Source organism: Scyliorhinus torazame, chromosome 4 (genome assembly GCF_047496885.1).
Source record: "Scyliorhinus torazame isolate Kashiwa2021f chromosome 4, sScyTor2.1, whole genome shotgun sequence".
NCBI classification, from domain to species: Eukaryota; Metazoa; Chordata; class Chondrichthyes; order Carcharhiniformes; family Scyliorhinidae; genus Scyliorhinus; species Scyliorhinus torazame.
Genome location: NC_092710.1, coordinates 221,113,813 through 221,131,241, shown reverse-complemented (window position 1 = coordinate 221,131,241; position 17,429 = coordinate 221,113,813). Strand labels below are relative to the sequence as shown.

Below are 17,429 nucleotides of genomic sequence, written 5' to 3'. Positions count from 1 at the left end.
CTCCCCTTAGCATGTTTCCACCTCCTTGGGATGAATTTCTGTTATGTATCCCGAATAACCTCTAAATACTCCTGCATCGTTATTCCACTGACTTCCCTGCTAGTCTCCCCTTCCAATCAGCTCTGGCCAGCCCCTCCCTCATTTCTTTGTAGTCACCTGTATTCAATTGTAAAATCGTTATATCTGATTCCAGCTTCTTCCTCTCAAACTACAGGGTGAATTCTAGCATATTGTGGTCACGACACCCCGCCCCCCCCACTCTACCCCCCCAAAGAGCTCCTTAATCGTAAGTTCCCTAATCAAGTCTGTCTCACACCAAACCTAGATCGGCTTGTTCCCTAGTGGGCTCGATCAAAGCTGCTCCAAAAAGCTATCTCGTAGACATTCCACAAATTAATTTTCTTGGGATCCGCTATCAACCTGATTGTGCCATGGTTATTGTATCCATGACATATATGCCATAATCCCATGATTGTCGTAATACTGCCTTTCTTATATGCCTTTTCTATCTCCTGATCTTTTTTCTGCCCCACATCCTGACTACTGCTATGAGACCTGCACATAACTCCCATCAGAGTTTTTTTTCCTTTGTAACCCCTCCACCCTCAACAGGTGTGATTCTACGTGATTCCGACCATATATCGTTTCAGGTTATCGATTTAATTTAATTTCTTATTAACCAAGGCAACCACATTTCCTCTGCCCATCTGCCTGTCCTTTCGATAGGACACATATCGTTTAATATTTAGAACGCAGCTCTGACCCCCTTGCAACCATGTCTGTGATGCCCACAACATCGTACCGGCCAATTTCAATGAGCGCGACAAGTTCATTTACCTTGTTTCGTATACTGCACATATTTCAACACCATCAATCCTATGTTGCCCGCCCCCTTTCTCATAGTTGTTGCCTTATCTGCTGTGCCTGAAGTTAGACTCCTGTGGCTTTCAATATTCTCCGCTCTATTACTTATTCTGGAATCTTTACTAACCGCTCCTGAGCCCTCCCAAGCCCCTTTTAACTATTTTTAAATCCTCATCATTAACTTCCACTCCTACCTTTTCTTTTAACTTTTATTTTCTAATTTTCCATGCAACTGAACCCTCCCCCGCCACTATTTAGTTTAAAGCCCTATCTACAGTGATTATGCAATTCACCAGGACTCTGGCCCCAGTACAACTCAGGTGAAGACTATCCCATCGGAACTGCTCCCTCCTTCCCCAGTACTGGTGTCAATGTCCCATGAATTCAAACCCATTTCTTCCAAACCAACCTTTGAGCCACAAATTTACCTCTTTAATATTATTGACCCTGTGCCAATTAGGCATGTCTCAGGTAGTAATCTGGAGATTATTGCCTTTTTGATTCTGCTTTTCAATTTAGCCCTAGCTGCTCATATTCCTTCAGCAGAACCTCTACCTTTGTTCCACCTATATCTACATGGATCTTTACCCTCCAGGTTCCTCTGCAGCCCAGATGAGATATCCCAAACCTGAGCACCAGACAAGCAACACAACCTTCAAGACTCTCGATCCTGGTCAGAGAGGTGTCTATGCCACTAACTATACTATCCCCAATTATGGCTCCATTTCTTGTCTCTCCCCCTCACTTGAATGGCCCTGTACCACGGTGTTGGGGTCAGTTAGCTCATCCTCCCTACAGTCCCTACTCTCATCCATACAGGGAGCAAAAATCCTGAACCTGTTGGACAAGGACCAGGGCTGAGGCTCCTGCAGCCCTATCTCCTTGTTCTCTCTACCTACCTTGTTCGCTCTACCTACCTCACTCATCGTCACACCGTCCTGTTGCTGACCACTGGCTGAATTCAAGGTAGTTAATCTAAGGGGTGTGCGGTATGGATACTCACACAAAACTGTTAGCATAAATTAAAGGTGTCATAACTGGGCAACAGCAAGTGTAGGGCCATCAACAATATACATTTATAAAGCACCAAGGCACTTTACAGGAGCATCATACACTAAAGTCTGACGCTGAAGTGTAACGAATGCAGTATTTCAGATATATTCAATGATAAACCTTTGGCAATTTAAAGGTTAAAAGTCTGGGTTAGCTTGTGTCTGACTGCAGTAGTCATGTTTTTAAAATAATCTTTTTGCAAGACCAGAACGGCATAGACTATTTTCTAAATGGAGAAAGGCTTAGGAAATCAGAAGCACAAAGGGACTTAGGAGTCCTTGTTCAAGGTTCTCTTGAAGTTGACGTGCAGGTTAGGAAGGTAAATGCAAATGCAATGTTACCATTCATGTCGCGAGAGCTAGAATAGAAGGGCAGGGATGTACTTCTGAGGCCGTGAAAGGTTCTGGTCAGACCCCATTTGGAGTTTTGTGAGCAGTTTTGGGCCCCGTATCGAAGGAAGGATGTGCTGGCCTTCGAAAGGTTCCAGAGGTGGTTCACCAGAATGATCGCTGGAATGAAGAGCTTGTCATATGAGGAACGGTTGAGGACTCTGGGTCTGCACTCATTGGAGTTTAGAAGGATGAGGGGGATCTGATTGAAACTTACAGGATATTGCAAGGCCTGGGTAGAGTGGATGTGGAGAGGATATTTCCACTTGTGGGAAAACTAGAACCAGAGGACACCATCTCAGACTAAAGGGACGATCCTTTAAAACAGAGATGAAGAAGAATTTCTTCAGCCAGAGGGTGGTGAATCTGTGGAACTCCTTGTCGCAGAAGGCTGTGGAGGCCAAATCACTGAGTGTCTTTGAGACATTGATAGATAGGTTCTTGATTAATAAGGGGACCGGGGGTTATGGGGAGAAAGCTGGAGAATAGGGATGAGGAAAATATCAAGCACGATTGAATGGCGGAGCAGACGCAATGGGCCGAGTGACCTAATTATGCTCCTATGTGTTGTGGTCCCTCCCTTTAACCCTGCCAATAACACAAGTCTATAATTAAAGAAAAGTCTTCTACCCCATCCTATATTTTGAAAGGCAGCATCAAAGGTTAAGGTGTCTCACTTAAACAAACACTTTTTATCTTTCTTGGGTGTCAACTTCTTCGGAATGTCAAAATGATAGGGTTGGTTTACAATGCAGCCAATTGGATTGAAGTAAACAAGAAATGCTTTAAATCGAGTCTCCAGGAAACTCATGCAAGTCTCCCAGAGGTGTCATTACTGAATAGGGGAACCTATAAGGCTGCAAATCAAACAATTGCAGTAGTACACATACAGAATGTTTGAATGATTGTCACAGAAGTGTGCACATGCACAGATTCTAATAATTTAGCACCAATAACTTCATTTGGAAGAGTGTTGAAAGCTACATACCAATCACATTTCAGGCTGTATAGGCAGCATGTTACAAACTTGAGCTATGCCATATGTAAACACATTGCAGAAGAGGGTGTGTGAAAGAAAAGTGCTTTATTAACGTATGCATACACTAAGAACAATAGCAAAACAGTGATTTACAATAAGTCCAAGCTTTCCTCGCCAGTCTGTAAACTGCTTTAACATGGTTTTTAAAAATTAGTTCTGAGGAGTCATTTTGGTCTCAAGACATCAACTCTGGTTCTCTCTCTACAGATGCTATCAGACCTGAGGTGTTGCAGCATTTTCTGCTCTTATTTAATCATAGCACAGTGGTTAGCACAGTTGCTTCACAGCTCCAGGGTCCCAGGTTCGTTCCCGGCTTGGGTCACTGTCTGTGCGGAGTCTGCACGTTCTCCCTGTGCCTGGGTGGGTTTCCTCCGGGTGCTCCGGTTTCCTCCCACAAGTCCCGAAAGACGTGCTGTTAGGTAATTTGGACATTCTAAATTCTCCCTCTGTGTACCCGAACAGGTGCTGGAATGTGGCGATTATGGGCTTTTCACAGTAACTTCATTGCAGTGTTAATGTTTGCCTACTTGTGACAATAAAGATTATTGTAGAATCCCTACAGTGCAGAAGGAGACCATCGAGTCTGCACCGACCCTCCGAAAGAGCACCCTACCTCGGCCCACTCCCCCACCCTCTCCAGTAACCCCACCAAATCTTTGGACACGAAGGAGCAATTTAGCATGGCCAATTCACATAACCTGCACATCTTTGGACTGTAACACCTGGAGGAAATCAACGCAGACACAGGGAGAACGTGCAGACTCCAGTCACAGACAGTGACCCAAGGTCGAAATCGAACCTGGCGGTGTGAGACAGCAGTGCAAACTACTGTGCCACCACACCACCCTTCTACTGCTGGAATAGTTCTCTACTACATGCCGGGCCTTTTAAAATTAACATTAAAGGTTTTATTTGAAGCAAGAAATATAAAGAGTGATTTAAAACTGCAAAATGTTATTGGGGATCCCTTTAAAATGTCATCAGAGTTTTCCAGCACTTACCTGTAATCCCGATACAGGATATCCTCCAGACTGAGGATTCACAGTCAAGCATCGCCAAGCATTATAATGACAATTGGCTGTGAAAGGTTCAGTCTGGAAGGCATCTTTGTATGCAGATAACTGCAGGAATACCATATCCCCTGCAGTAGAGTAATTTGGAGGTCAACAGATGTTGATTTCCCCAGTCAACTACATAATCTCAGCAGCAACAGAATTATTGGAGAATTATTTGTTTTTATTTTAGAGTCAAGAGATGGAGAATTGTACATTTCAAGAGGCTGTCCCTTAGTTTAGAAAATGACAAAAGAAATAAAAAGGCAATTAGATTCATCAACGTCTTTAATCTTGTTAAGAGTATTGAAAGTACTATGAAAGCATTTTCATGCAGTTGCACAGTACTTTGGTGCTCTATCATACATTACCTCAGATTTCATACAAGCAAGAGCTTTCCCTTTAATGGAGGTGGCAAGATGAAAAGTCAAGTCATCCCATGGCACCCTTACACATTTTATAGAAACATAGAAAATAGAAGCAGGAGGAGGCCATTTAGTCCTTTAAGCCTGCTCTGCCATTCATTATGATCATGGCTGATCAACCAACTCAATAGCCAAATCCCGCTTTCCCCCCATATCTTTTGATCCCCTTTGCCCAAGTGCTATACCTAATTGCTTCTTGAAAACGTACAATGTTTAGCCTCAACTACTTCCTGTGGCAACGAATTCCACAGGCTCATTACTCTCTGGGTGAAGAAATTGCTCCTCATCTGTCCTAAACGGTCTACCCCATACCCTCAGACTGTGACCTCTGGTTCTGGACACAACCACCATCAGGAACATCCTTCCTGCAACTACCCTGTCGGGTCCTGTTAGAATTCTCTACGTTTCTATGAGATAACCCCTCATTCTTCCGAACTCCCAAGGAATATAATCCTAACCGATTCCATCTCTCCTCATAATTCAGTCCCACCATCCCAGGAAGCAGCCTAGTAAACTTTCACTGCACTCCCTCAAGAGCAAGAATGTTCTTCTTCAGATAAGGAGAACAAAACTGCACACAATATTCTCTTTTTAAATAGTGGAGTTGTTTTAGCTGTGCTCCAATCTGCAGGGACTGTTCCAGAGTCTCTAGAATCCTGGAAGATGACCACCAATGCATCCACTATTTCTAGAGCCACTTCGTTAAGCACTCTGGGATATAGATTATCAGGCACTTGGAATTATCAGCGTTTAATCCCATCAATTTCCCCAACTCATTTCTCTACGAATATTGATCACCTTCAGTTCTCACTAAACCCGGTGTTTCCCAACATTCCTGGGATCTTATTTGTGAAGACAGAACCAAAGTATGTGTTTAGTTGCTTAGCCATTTCTTTGTCCCTTTTTCTACATTCCCCTATTTCTGACTGTAGGAGACTTACATTTGTCTGCACTAATCTTTTTCTTGTCATGTATCTATAGAAACTTTTACAGTCAGTTTTTATGTTCCCGGTAAGCTTACTCGCATACTTTATTTTCTCCTTCTTAATCAATCCCTTGGTCCTTGTTTGCTGAATTCTTAACGGCTCCCAAACCTCAGACCTGCCTGTTGCTTTTTATAGCCAATTTGTATGCATCTTTGGATCGAATCCTATGTCTAATTTCCCTTGTAAGACATGGTCTTGCCATCTTTCCTGTTTTCCTTTTGTGCCAGACAGGAATAAACAATTGTTGCACTTCCCCCATGCACTCCTTGAACATTTGCCATTGCCTATCCACTGTCATCCATTTAAGTAATGTTCCGCAATCGATCAAAGCCAATTCATGCCTCTTATTCCCAACTGATCAGTGGTATCTGCAGAAACCTCAGGAGGAGTTCAAAAGTATTTCTCTCCTGGCTAATTAATAACAATTGGAATGGAGGGGAACCAAAGAAGGTGAGGGGAAAATGGGGGCAGTTATATTAGTTTTTAAAATAAGTCAAAGACAGAAAAGCTCATTATTTACACATGATATTTCGAAATTTATATTTTTATAAAACTCCGTGAAAGGAGTCAGGAAGGAACATTTACAAGATTTCCTCTGTGCATTCAAATCAATGACATCATACACCAATTCTTTATGATTTTGCTACCAGGATGCATATTGGAACCTCTTATAAAGTCAGATTGTTGCACCTTTCCATGACATATTGTCCAAATGGGGAGGGATGAATTGCTATGAGTGTCAAACCATTTCTGGAAGCCACACAGAACCAATAGTCGGTATCTTAATAGGGTTGTCAGCTCTGGCTGGACTTAGTCTGACAGATATGACCTCCTATTTTCAACTCTCCCTTCTCCAGACTCCTGCCATTGCTTAGCAATTTAATTAATTGCCATTAAGCCAAGGATTTACCAGTAGATGCAAATTTACAGAGAGAAAAAAAAGAATATTTAATTTATCTTGGATATGCTTATTTAAGGTAATTGATCATTGCGTAGAACTGGTGTTTATGCGCTACTAAAACCTCCTCAGGCTCTGCATCACGTTTCCTATCCTTTTTATATTTCTCCCTTACTTGACTTTCCTGAAAGGGAGGGTGGTAACAAGTCCACATTATAACCGCTTTGAGTAAAGATGCTTCTCCTGAATTTTTGACTGGAGTTATCAGTCACTATCTTACTTTGATGGCCTCTCCACAAACCTCCATCAACTCAAAAAGAAAATGGCAGATTTCATAAAGCTGCATGTACCCAGAATACTATATTGTTACACATGATGCGACAAATGTTTTAAATCATATATCAAGTTTGTGAGTAATACGGTGTGTGAGATTCATGAAAAAATATCACTGATGAAAAATTTCCTATTGAATTAAAGAGTATTGAACAAAGAGAAATGTAGACAAGCTAACAATCCAAAATCCATAACCACCAATTTGTGAGGGAAGTGTGGTGATGTGCATCAATGTAAATGCATGTAGGCTAGCTAGACACTAGAGGGAGCACCAGAAACATCACACACACACACTCAACCAATAGATCAGTTAGATAGGACACTACCAATGGACATTCACGATACACACAGAGGTGACACCACCACAGGAGGGCATTACACCAACCTATATATAAAGGACATCACACACATGATCTGCCTCTTTCCAGTGGAGACAGTCAGTGGGTAGAGACACCGGGTTGATTCAATATCACTCCCACCGCGTGGATTGCAGCAACTGGTTAGTCAGTCTGGGTAGCTATAGTAGGATTAGCAGCAGTGTCGAACCCGGGTAATAGAAGTGTAAATAGTTTAATAAACGTGTTGAAGTTATCTCATCGTCTGAACCTTCGTTTGTCAAGTACACCATAAGGAAGCCGCTTATGTTACACCTAGAACATAACAAGTCATGGAACCAGGACTGAACTGTTTCAATCCATATAGCCATACCTCAGTGTACAGTGACAACCAGCAACGATACCCAGGCAAGATGTTTGAGATCTGGGTTCCGCAGCAGCTCCAGTGCCAAGGTGATCTCCGCGAAAACTGGCGGGTATTCCGGCAAATGTTTGAAATCTTCCTGGTAGCAGCCGACCTAGAAGACCTGGCCGATGCTGAAAGGACAAAGCTTCGGCTCACCATTGCTGGTGCCAGAGCAGAAGAAATCTTTAAAAAATTCAAGTTCTCCAAAGGGCAAAACAGGAGCGACTTCCAGGCAATCCTGGACAAATTCGGCAAATACTGTGAGGAAAACACACTCCAACCAGCAAGAAAAGGTAAGAGAAGTGCCAGTACTCACCACGAGGCCGAGATCCCAGAGCAGAGAACAATTTTGATCGGTGGCCATCATTCTGCAGGGACTGCACTTGCACAGTTGCGCGAGAAGCGCACAGAACGGGAAGGGCCATTTGCGCATGCGCAAGGCGCCGCGCATTCACAATCACAAAAACGGCCATCGGTACAGGAACAGCGAAAACGCTTCCTACGTATGATGTCACATGCGTCATGACATCAGAGGCCCCGGACCACGCCCATTTAAAGGGGAAACGTCACAAATCAAAGAAAAAATCTTTTAAAGTCGCAAAACAACCTTCCTTCACCTGGAATTACAGCACAATGCCTCAAATCGAACCAGAAAATGAAATAAACCTCCGAAGAACCCTGCAACAAGCAGTTACCCATGCCCAAACCAATGATTCCGACCTTGAATACTTCGATGCCAACCTTTACATTTTCTAAGGACCTCGAGAGCCCAATGCCAGCTCCGACGCAAACAGTGATGAAATGGTCCTAGAAGACATCAACACAGACAAACCTTTCACCTTGGGAGGCTACCCCAGTACCAAATCCGAACCGCAACTAGACGTGTTGCACATTGACGACCCCGACGACGGGTTCTTCGGATTTGAGGATCTTCAGCCCAGCAGATATGACATCCCGACTCATGAGTGCAGGATTATGCTGCGGCCTGACACCAAGAGACAGAAAGTGGTACAAGCCCACAGAGAGCGGCCTACTGCCACACAAAGCGTGGTCCACGCACCGCTCAGGGTTCCCGACTCTACGAAAGAAGACACCACGCAAGACTCCACACCGCAGTCCTTGCACGAACAAGAAGTGACTCCAGTATCACAAGCCTCCACAGCGAGCTCGTGGACAGACTCCACGATAGAAGAAACACAAGACTCCAGAGCGCAGTCCTTGCACACAAGACGTGACTCCAGTGTCACAAGCCTCCGCAGCGAGCTCGTGGACAGCCTCCACGATAGAAGCAACAGAAGACTCCGACGCGCAGTCCTTGCAGGAACAAGATCATGAGGGTCTAGCAACCTCCTCTGACCAAGTAGCGGCAGACGATGCAAGTCTGCCATGCTCAAGTAAACAGCAAGAAGACTATGACAGTCTACCACGCTCCAGTGCACAGCAGGACGACCATGACGGTCTATAATGCTACAGTGAAGAACAAAGCGACGATGACAGTCCAAGCCCAAATGAAGGACAACAGCAAGACAATGACAGTCCACCCACATTGGTTGCGCCACCAGATGAAGACTCTGACAATTTACCCAACCCAGGTGAACAACAAACAGTTACTGAGGCTCTACCCACGGTATGTGAGACGAGTGACGACAGCATCTCACTTCCCATGCAAGATGTGCAAAGTGACAGACCTCAGCTAGTGTGTACAGAGGCACTCGACGATCGCTGTGAGACCACTGGTGACTCCGGTGACACCACGATACTTCCACCCTCATTCGCTCGAACCTCTCCACAAGTCAATGCATTCCTGCATGTTCCAACTCCAGACGTGCAGCTTCAAGAAAATCTCAACTGACTCCAGTGAACCTGCTAAGACTCCGGATGGGGAGCATCAACAAAACAACACTGACTCAGTTAAAAAGACCAGACTCCAGATGGGGAGCAACCAAATGCCGACTCTGATTCACATAAGCCGGACTTTACTCCAGACAGGGAGTGCCGTAACCTCAGTGATGGCACGCTCAGGGTGACAGCAGATGCCACAACGACAGGAGATGGATCACTTAACAATTACACTGGGTCAATAATAACAAGCAGCGGCTACAGTCCAAGAGGAATACACCAATATTCACCACAGCAATATCCACACATTTGTTCCACACCAGCAGTGCAGCCAATGACAGCTCATGCTGGACAAACCCAGTATTCAGGCATGCAGCAGCCAGCAGTCTATGCAGCATATTCTCAAATATGCCAACACTACAGATTGCCCACTAATGGAATCAAGACCGAAGGAGGACTACCGCAAGCACAATCTGCACTACACACTGGATGCCTTAGTTACAGCCCAGGATTTGCTGCACCCCAGCCTGGCTAGACGGCGTATTCGTATCAGATGCAAGGTTCTCGTTTCACACCATCACCAGGTATTTATGCGAGCAGCAATTCTGTTTCCAATTTGCCAAGCTTCAACGGTTCTCAGCAGGATCACCCTTCCAGCACAGCACGTGGCCAGAACCAATATGTACAGTCTTATCCAACTTCACCATATGGCACATCCATGACCTCGAATGATACTGTTGATGGTACCTCTTCAACGTCAACACCTTATTAGCTACAAGATGTCATCCAACAGCATCATCACAAACATTGAAAAAGAAAGGGACTCCAAATCAGACAGCAAAGTGATTTGACCACTTCTTGGTTCCTGTAGCACAGGGACGTTGATGGCGTTCATAACCAAGAGAGACATTTGACCATGATGATTGATGGTTCTTGGACTCACACGAATGATTTGGACTTATTGTTTAATCACTGTTCCCATGACTTGCATACACCTTACCTTATCTACCTGTTCTTTGTTCAATTTTCTCAAAGTGTACAGAAAATATGTAACATATAAAAAAAGGGGGGAATGTGGTGATGTGCATCAATGTAAATACATGTAGGCTAGCTAGACACTAGAGGGAGCACCAGAAACATCACACACACACACACTCAACCAATAGATCAGTTAGATAGGACACGACCAATGGACATTCACGATACACACAGAGGCGACACCACCACAGGAGGGCATTACACCAACCCATATATAAAGGACACCACACAAATGATTTGCCTCTTTCCAGTGGAGACAGTCTGTGAGTAGAGACACAGTGTTGATTCAATATCACTCCCACCGCGTGGATTGCAGCAACTGGTTAGTCAGTCTGGGTAGCTATAGTAGGATTAGCAGCAGTGTCGAACCCGGGTAATAGAAGTGTAAATAGTTTAATAAATGTGTTGAAGTTATCTCCACATCTGAACCTTCCTTTGTCAAGTGCAGCACAAGGAAGCCGCTTATGTTACACCTAGAACATACCAAATCAGGAAGAAAATGAAAACTAATGTAGGTTAGAAGATTGTCAAAAATGCTTTACACTCAGTTGCCATTCTTCTCTCAGGGTTGAAAGGTGAACCTTGCTCTCCCCCTGCGATTTGATTAATTCAACCTTCCTCACAATGTCTTGTGGCTGCGTGACCATTCAGGCTTCTGTACATATATTACCAGCAAAGTGATGGTCTTCCATGGGCCGCTCCAACTCGGACAAGTCAAAAAAGTTAAATTTGCTTTCTGGATACAGCCTAGCTCTATGTGCAGGCCAAGCAAGACTGCCCCCATTGTTGTACCTTAGCCCGACCCTCACCCCAACTATTCCTGTTACGCCCATTCCACCTGTGCGCAGCCGAAACAAGCCACTGCAAATCGTCTGCTGACTCTCTCAATCTGGGCAAGTTACATCCTAGACTCCATGGTCATTTTCATTTATTTTTGCGAGAAACAAAAGTTAGTTTTCTCAAACATACTTACCACGTTGAAGTCAAGATTCTTTTCAATCCACTCCTTTGCTTCATTGAATTCATCATGCATTCCCATAATGTACAATGTATCTAAGGCATCCACTATTGTTGCTCCTTGAAAATTACCTGCAAAGTAAGAGAGACTGATTTAAGCTTTCTCTCCAGTTTCAAGGAAAAGAAAATTAACAGCAACAGTCTCTTCCTAAATCACTTTAAATTGGAAACATTTCCGAAGATACACAATAAATGCACAAAGGTAAATATGTGGATATGTGGAACAGAAATTAATTTGTCACTGAACAGTAGAGAAGAAGAAAATGACAGATTTTGAACTGTAAATAGTATTTGCCATCAGGACATTTCAACTATGTGGGAACCACAATACTATTTTAGAAAACATTATCAAACGCAAGCATTACAAATTACAGGGAGTCCTTCACAATAATTTGTGTGAAGACTGTTCAGGTAGTAACTTCTTTAACAGCTCAATGCAGGCATAACCATGTCAAAATGCACACTGATTCCTGCCAATTTTCCTCAGTAGTCCAACAACCTATTTCTGAAAATGCTTTTCAATGAAAAGTTTGATTGTTTCGATGTATTTACCAAGTAAAACAAATGCAAAATTCCCAGTGCAACAAAAGATTTGGCTTTGTAATTCATGAAGGGTTTATCTTACTGCAATTAGAAACCTATTTAAATCAAACTGATGGCTGCTGAGTAGGTCACTGCAATTCCACAATGCTTTTACACTGTAACGTTTAATTTACATCACAAACTATGTGACTAATATACCTGACAGCAGAGGTCTAGCATGTACTCTTACAATTATTGCTATTTATTTCATCTTCTGAAAAATGCTTTTTGTATAGCCTTTGTATGGTCATTATGTGTCACTGTCCAGTTAATCATTGAAATTGTTGCATTGGCAGCTTCAATACAACCTTGATGCAAAAGCGGCAGCCATATCAACCTCGCTACTGTGCAGTGAAACCTCAGCTGCTTGTGCCCCCACCATCAACATTCTTGATCATCCAAAAGAATTTTCATTGATAATAGATCAGTGGGAGACATCACTGACAACATTTTTCCTTCAATATTTCCAGCCCTATTGCTAACGATATCAAGGGGCTCTATAAATAACCAACTGAAGTTCCACATCAAAGCTTTTGCCTGCCTGAGCATCAAGTTGTGTCCAGAGACCAGAGGGAACTGATCAAATGCTCTCCCAACCATGCCCCATCCCCAACAAGTCTCATCATAAAAGTATCATGCATTCAGCTCCACTTATAAGGTTAATAACATTGCACCACACACAGAGAAGCTGCTTATATTAAAATAAACACAAAGCTCCTGAGTGATGCTAATGTGGAATTTAACACCAGTCGATTAATGGTATCTCAATATACTTGAAAAAGCTTTTTTTTCCATTCAAATGAAAATGCCATTTTGCTCATACATGTATCATATTTACAATTCTTTTGCTTTTATTAATATGAAATTAAACCACAAGACAAGTTGTTCTTTTCGGAAACAGATCTGTGAATATCCCTGCCATTTTCATTTTTGGTAAGCCCTTCGTATGAGTTTGTGCAAAGTGTGCCATCTCAAATAAATAAAAGACTTATAAATTTGATACAGGGCTAGGGAGAGAGGAAAACCCAGCTACTTTCATTTTTAAAAGAGGAAAATGCTGGCTCGATATAGATCTGACATTTTTTTTTTTTTTTTAAACTGAAGCAAGAGAGCATTTGGAAAACATTTTCAGTTCACAGAAGAATAATCTTGCATATTTGCCACTAATTTTAATCGTTTGACTTGATTTCCAATGTACACTTTTTTCCCCATCTCATACAAAAAGGTTTGAAACATAAATCAACTGTATTCTGTGTAGTGTTGGGTGTTCTGATGTACAGATGAACCAACACGGTTGTATTTGGTACAAGGCTGTTTTATTTCAACTTGTTATTTACAGTTCTGTCTTGCTACTCTGCACGTGGTGACTCCCTGTGTGTGATGTTAATCAGGTCCTGTCCTTGTCCTGGTCTCCAGATCTACTGGCCACCAGGTGTCGTGTTTCTTCTCTTATACGGTCTCTGTCCTTTTCTATGATTGGTTGTCGTGTTGTGTGTGCTGATTTGTCTGTTGGTGTGTCTATCATGATGTGTGTTTGAATATCATGACATCCCTCCTTTTTTACAAAATTATGTGCCTACGTGGTTATAAATACGAATGTGTCGTGAGTGCATCTAAAAGTGTGTGCGCGTGATATTTACAGCATGTACATGTGTCGTAACTATATACATGGGGCGATGTCGGGTGTGTCATGCTAACGAGGTTGTACCATAACAAAACAGGAAGACGAAAAACTTTGAAGTGTGGTCCGGTCAAACGATATCTGGAATGATAAAACAGTAACATGTTACAATACAATAGTGTTTCAACTTTAACGTGTGAACAGTCTCATAAGTCCAGTCTAGTAGGTGTGCGACGAATTCGGGTTGACCGTCAGGGTGGCACTCCATTCATCGGCCGGATTGATGGTGTTGACCCTGTTCACATCAATGACTGAAACCCGGAAGGCATCTTGGTCATCTGTGTCATTTGGCTGGATGTCCTGATGTACGGGCTGGACGGTCCTGACGTGTCTGCGAGGTTGTCGGAGATGTGTAGGATCCATCGGTTGAACCGCTCGACAGCAGGCAGCGTAGTGGCCCACTTTGCCACATCGTAGGCCGTCGGTTTTTAGCAGGACATTGCCCTTTTAAATGTACAGCTCCACAGTTGCCGCACGGCATGACGTCACGGCTTTCGTTACGCCACTGCGCATGCACAGTTCGGTCTTGCATCGGGCGCGCCCGCGCATTGCGTCCCTCGATGTTGGCATTGGTTTTGGCGCGCACAAGCGCGGGAGACCGCGAAAAGCGCAGGAAACGGCCGCCCTCGTCCGGGCCGCGGGCCGGGAGATAATCAATTGCCTTGATGCGTTCGGCCTCGTGGGCGGCCTGGCTTGCCGATTCGACGGCTAGGGACCCCCTCCATGCCGATTCGGTCGCCTGAAATTGGGTAGAACGGCTGGTTGCATTTTCATGGAGGACACAAGCTTCCACCGCAGACGCTAAGGTCAGACCTTTAATTTTAAGAAGCTGCTGGCGTAGGCCACTGGAGGCAACGCCAAAAACAATCTGGTCCCGGATCGTGGACTCTGAGGTGGTGCCGTAACCGCAGGACTGCGCGAGTATGCGGAGGTGCATCAGAAAGGGTTGAAAGAGCTCATCCTTACCTTGCAGGCGTTGCTGAAAGATATACCTTTCAAAACTTTCATTCACTTCAACGTTAAAGTGCTGGTCTAGCTTGAGGAGGACCGTGTCATACTTGGATTGGTTCTCGCCTTCCGCGAACACCAGTGAGTTGAATACATCGATGGTGTGCTGACCTGCGGTGGTGAGGAGCATCGCAATCTTTGTTTCGTCCGAGGCACTCTGTTTCTCGTTGGCTCGCATGTACAGTTCAAATCGCTGCTTGAAAAGCTTCCAATTGGCGTCAAGGTTCCCAGCGACTTGCAACGGCTGCGGCTTGTTGGTGATGTCCATATCTCAGGATGGCAGGTTTGCCGGCAGGTATCGATCCACTCCTGTACCATGTAGTGTTGGGTGCTCTGATGTACAGATGAACCAACACGGTTGTATTTGGTACAACGCTGTTTTATTTCAACTTGTTATTTACAGTTCTGTCTTGATACTCTGCACGTGGTGACTCCCTGTGTGTGATGTTAATCAGGTCCTGTCCTTGTCCTGGTCTCCAGATCTACTGGCCACCAGGTGCCGTGTTTCTTCTCTTATACTGTCTCTGTCCTTGTCTATCATTGGTTGTCGTGTTGTGTGTGTTGATTTGTCTGTTGGTGTGTCTATCATGATGTGTGTGTTTGAATATCATGACACTCTGGATTAAACAAACCAAGCACAAGTAGCAACTAATCATTGGCACTTCTCAAGATGTAATATGACCTATACACCAAGTCTGAGAGGAATTCCCAAAGTTTCCAATCTAATAAATGCAAATGGTCATACCTCAGAACTCTTTCCCCTCTTTCTAATTTGGCAAATTAGTCACTTATAAAAAGGGAAGACATGTCTCAAAACTAAATAAATGATGACAATAAGCAAACCACTTTTTGCTCTTTTAATAATAAAATTTAATAACTACTATTTTAAGGAGGCAAGTCCTAATATTTTTAACATAAGCAATGATTGGCCGTGCGGCACGGTGGAGTAGTGGTTAGCACGGTTGCCTCACGGCGCCAAGGATCCCAGTTCATGTGGAGTTTGCACATTCTCCCAGTGTCTGCGTGGTCCTCACCCCCACAACCCAAAGATGTGCAGGTAGGCGGATTGGCAACACTAAATTGACCCTTAATCGGAATAGTTTTTAAAAATATTTTTGCAAAAGGCACAATCAACCATTTTTGTTTTGTCATTTAGGCGATTGAAAACTGAAACATTCAGGATGTCATTTATGCAGCCGTATAATTTATTATGTTAAGCTGAAGCAGCGGGTGTATCAGAAGTAACGAGTTGCAAAATAAATAACATTGTATTAACTTAATTCATTAGACAAAGCACATTAGAGATATCGGAGGCAGTAAAGCTGTTAAAATTTATTTCTCAAACTACGTCTGATTGTAGTATACAATGGTTCAATGTTTTTGAATCAACAATGATGGCATAACACTAGAAATCACTTTAAAACATTTTCAGATGTACTAAATGACATGTTGTAAGGGGTCCTTCCTGCTCATGCCCTTATTTCCCCTTTTCTTTATTTTTCTGTGATCATTTTTAATCCATAGATGATTAACGGACATGTATCAGAAGTTACAGGAGAGAACACTCTGCGAGTCTGAGCAGGAGGCCTCAGACCTTTCGGCACCAGGGAGTTGGAGTGGGACTTGGTTTGACTGATTGGCCCTGGCCAATGAATTCTGCATTCTGGATCTTATCCCAGTGGGATGGTTCTCGAGATCTCAGGGAGCAGTTGAGGACCTACTTACTCTCTCGCTCCTCTGTGTTTTCTCCAGAAAGGACGTGAGAGCTGTATTTCTGAAACTGCAAAGAACCTGAAAGAATCAATCTACATGGAAACCATTACAGGCTGCGTTCAAAGACAGACCTGCTCATTTTCTCTCTCTCCAGGAAGGCTGTGAGTGCTATATTTCTGAAACTACAGAGTTCTGAATGGACTTGAAGTGAAAACCTCGGACTGGAGGAATAGTTTGAAGAGGAGTAATATGCTAAAAAACACCACCTGAAACAAAGATGTTTTCTTTTACTTATGATTTTCACCCCTCTCCTCCCTCTGTTTTGGTCTTTCTTGAGTGCGTGTGTAGAGGGTGGGGGCAAGTTAAAGTGGGAATCAGGAATTAGATAGTAGTTCACTAGTTGAATGTGCTGCAAATTTCATTATCGTTCTTGTTATAAATAAATAGTAATTGTGTTTAAACGTACAAACCTGGTGACTGTAATTATTGGGCGGCCTACGGCCAAAGGCTTCGGGTATTTCTTCTCAGAATTATTGGTTAATTCACTTGTGCTGTGACTCCGGATCAAGTGAGGCTGGAATTGACCACGCACTAGCCCAGGGTGTCGTAACAATGTTGACTTAGTATTACATCAAATTTGGCCTGTGGTCGGTTGAGCTCTTCATTTATCTACAGGATCCAATGGTTGACTAATGAGACAACTGTCAAATGAACACACAATAAGGGGCATAATAAAAAAAGGGTATAACCTGAAGATAGAGCTAGACCATT

General features: G+C 43.4%; 1 protein-coding gene across 2 annotated transcripts in view; it reads right to left on the bottom strand.

The window, feature by feature from the left end:
- The window catches only part of man1a1 (mannosidase, alpha, class 1A, member 1), a 591,384-nt gene that overhangs the window by 325,226 nt on the left and 248,729 nt on the right, over positions 1-17,429 (bottom strand). For both annotated transcript variants that reach the window (XM_072499366.1, XM_072499367.1), the window contains exon 3: positions 11,631-11,746. In XM_072499366.1, the coding sequence (XP_072355467.1) occupies positions 11,631-11,746 (116 nt within the window). The remainder of the gene's footprint in view (positions 1-11,630; positions 11,747-17,429) is intronic.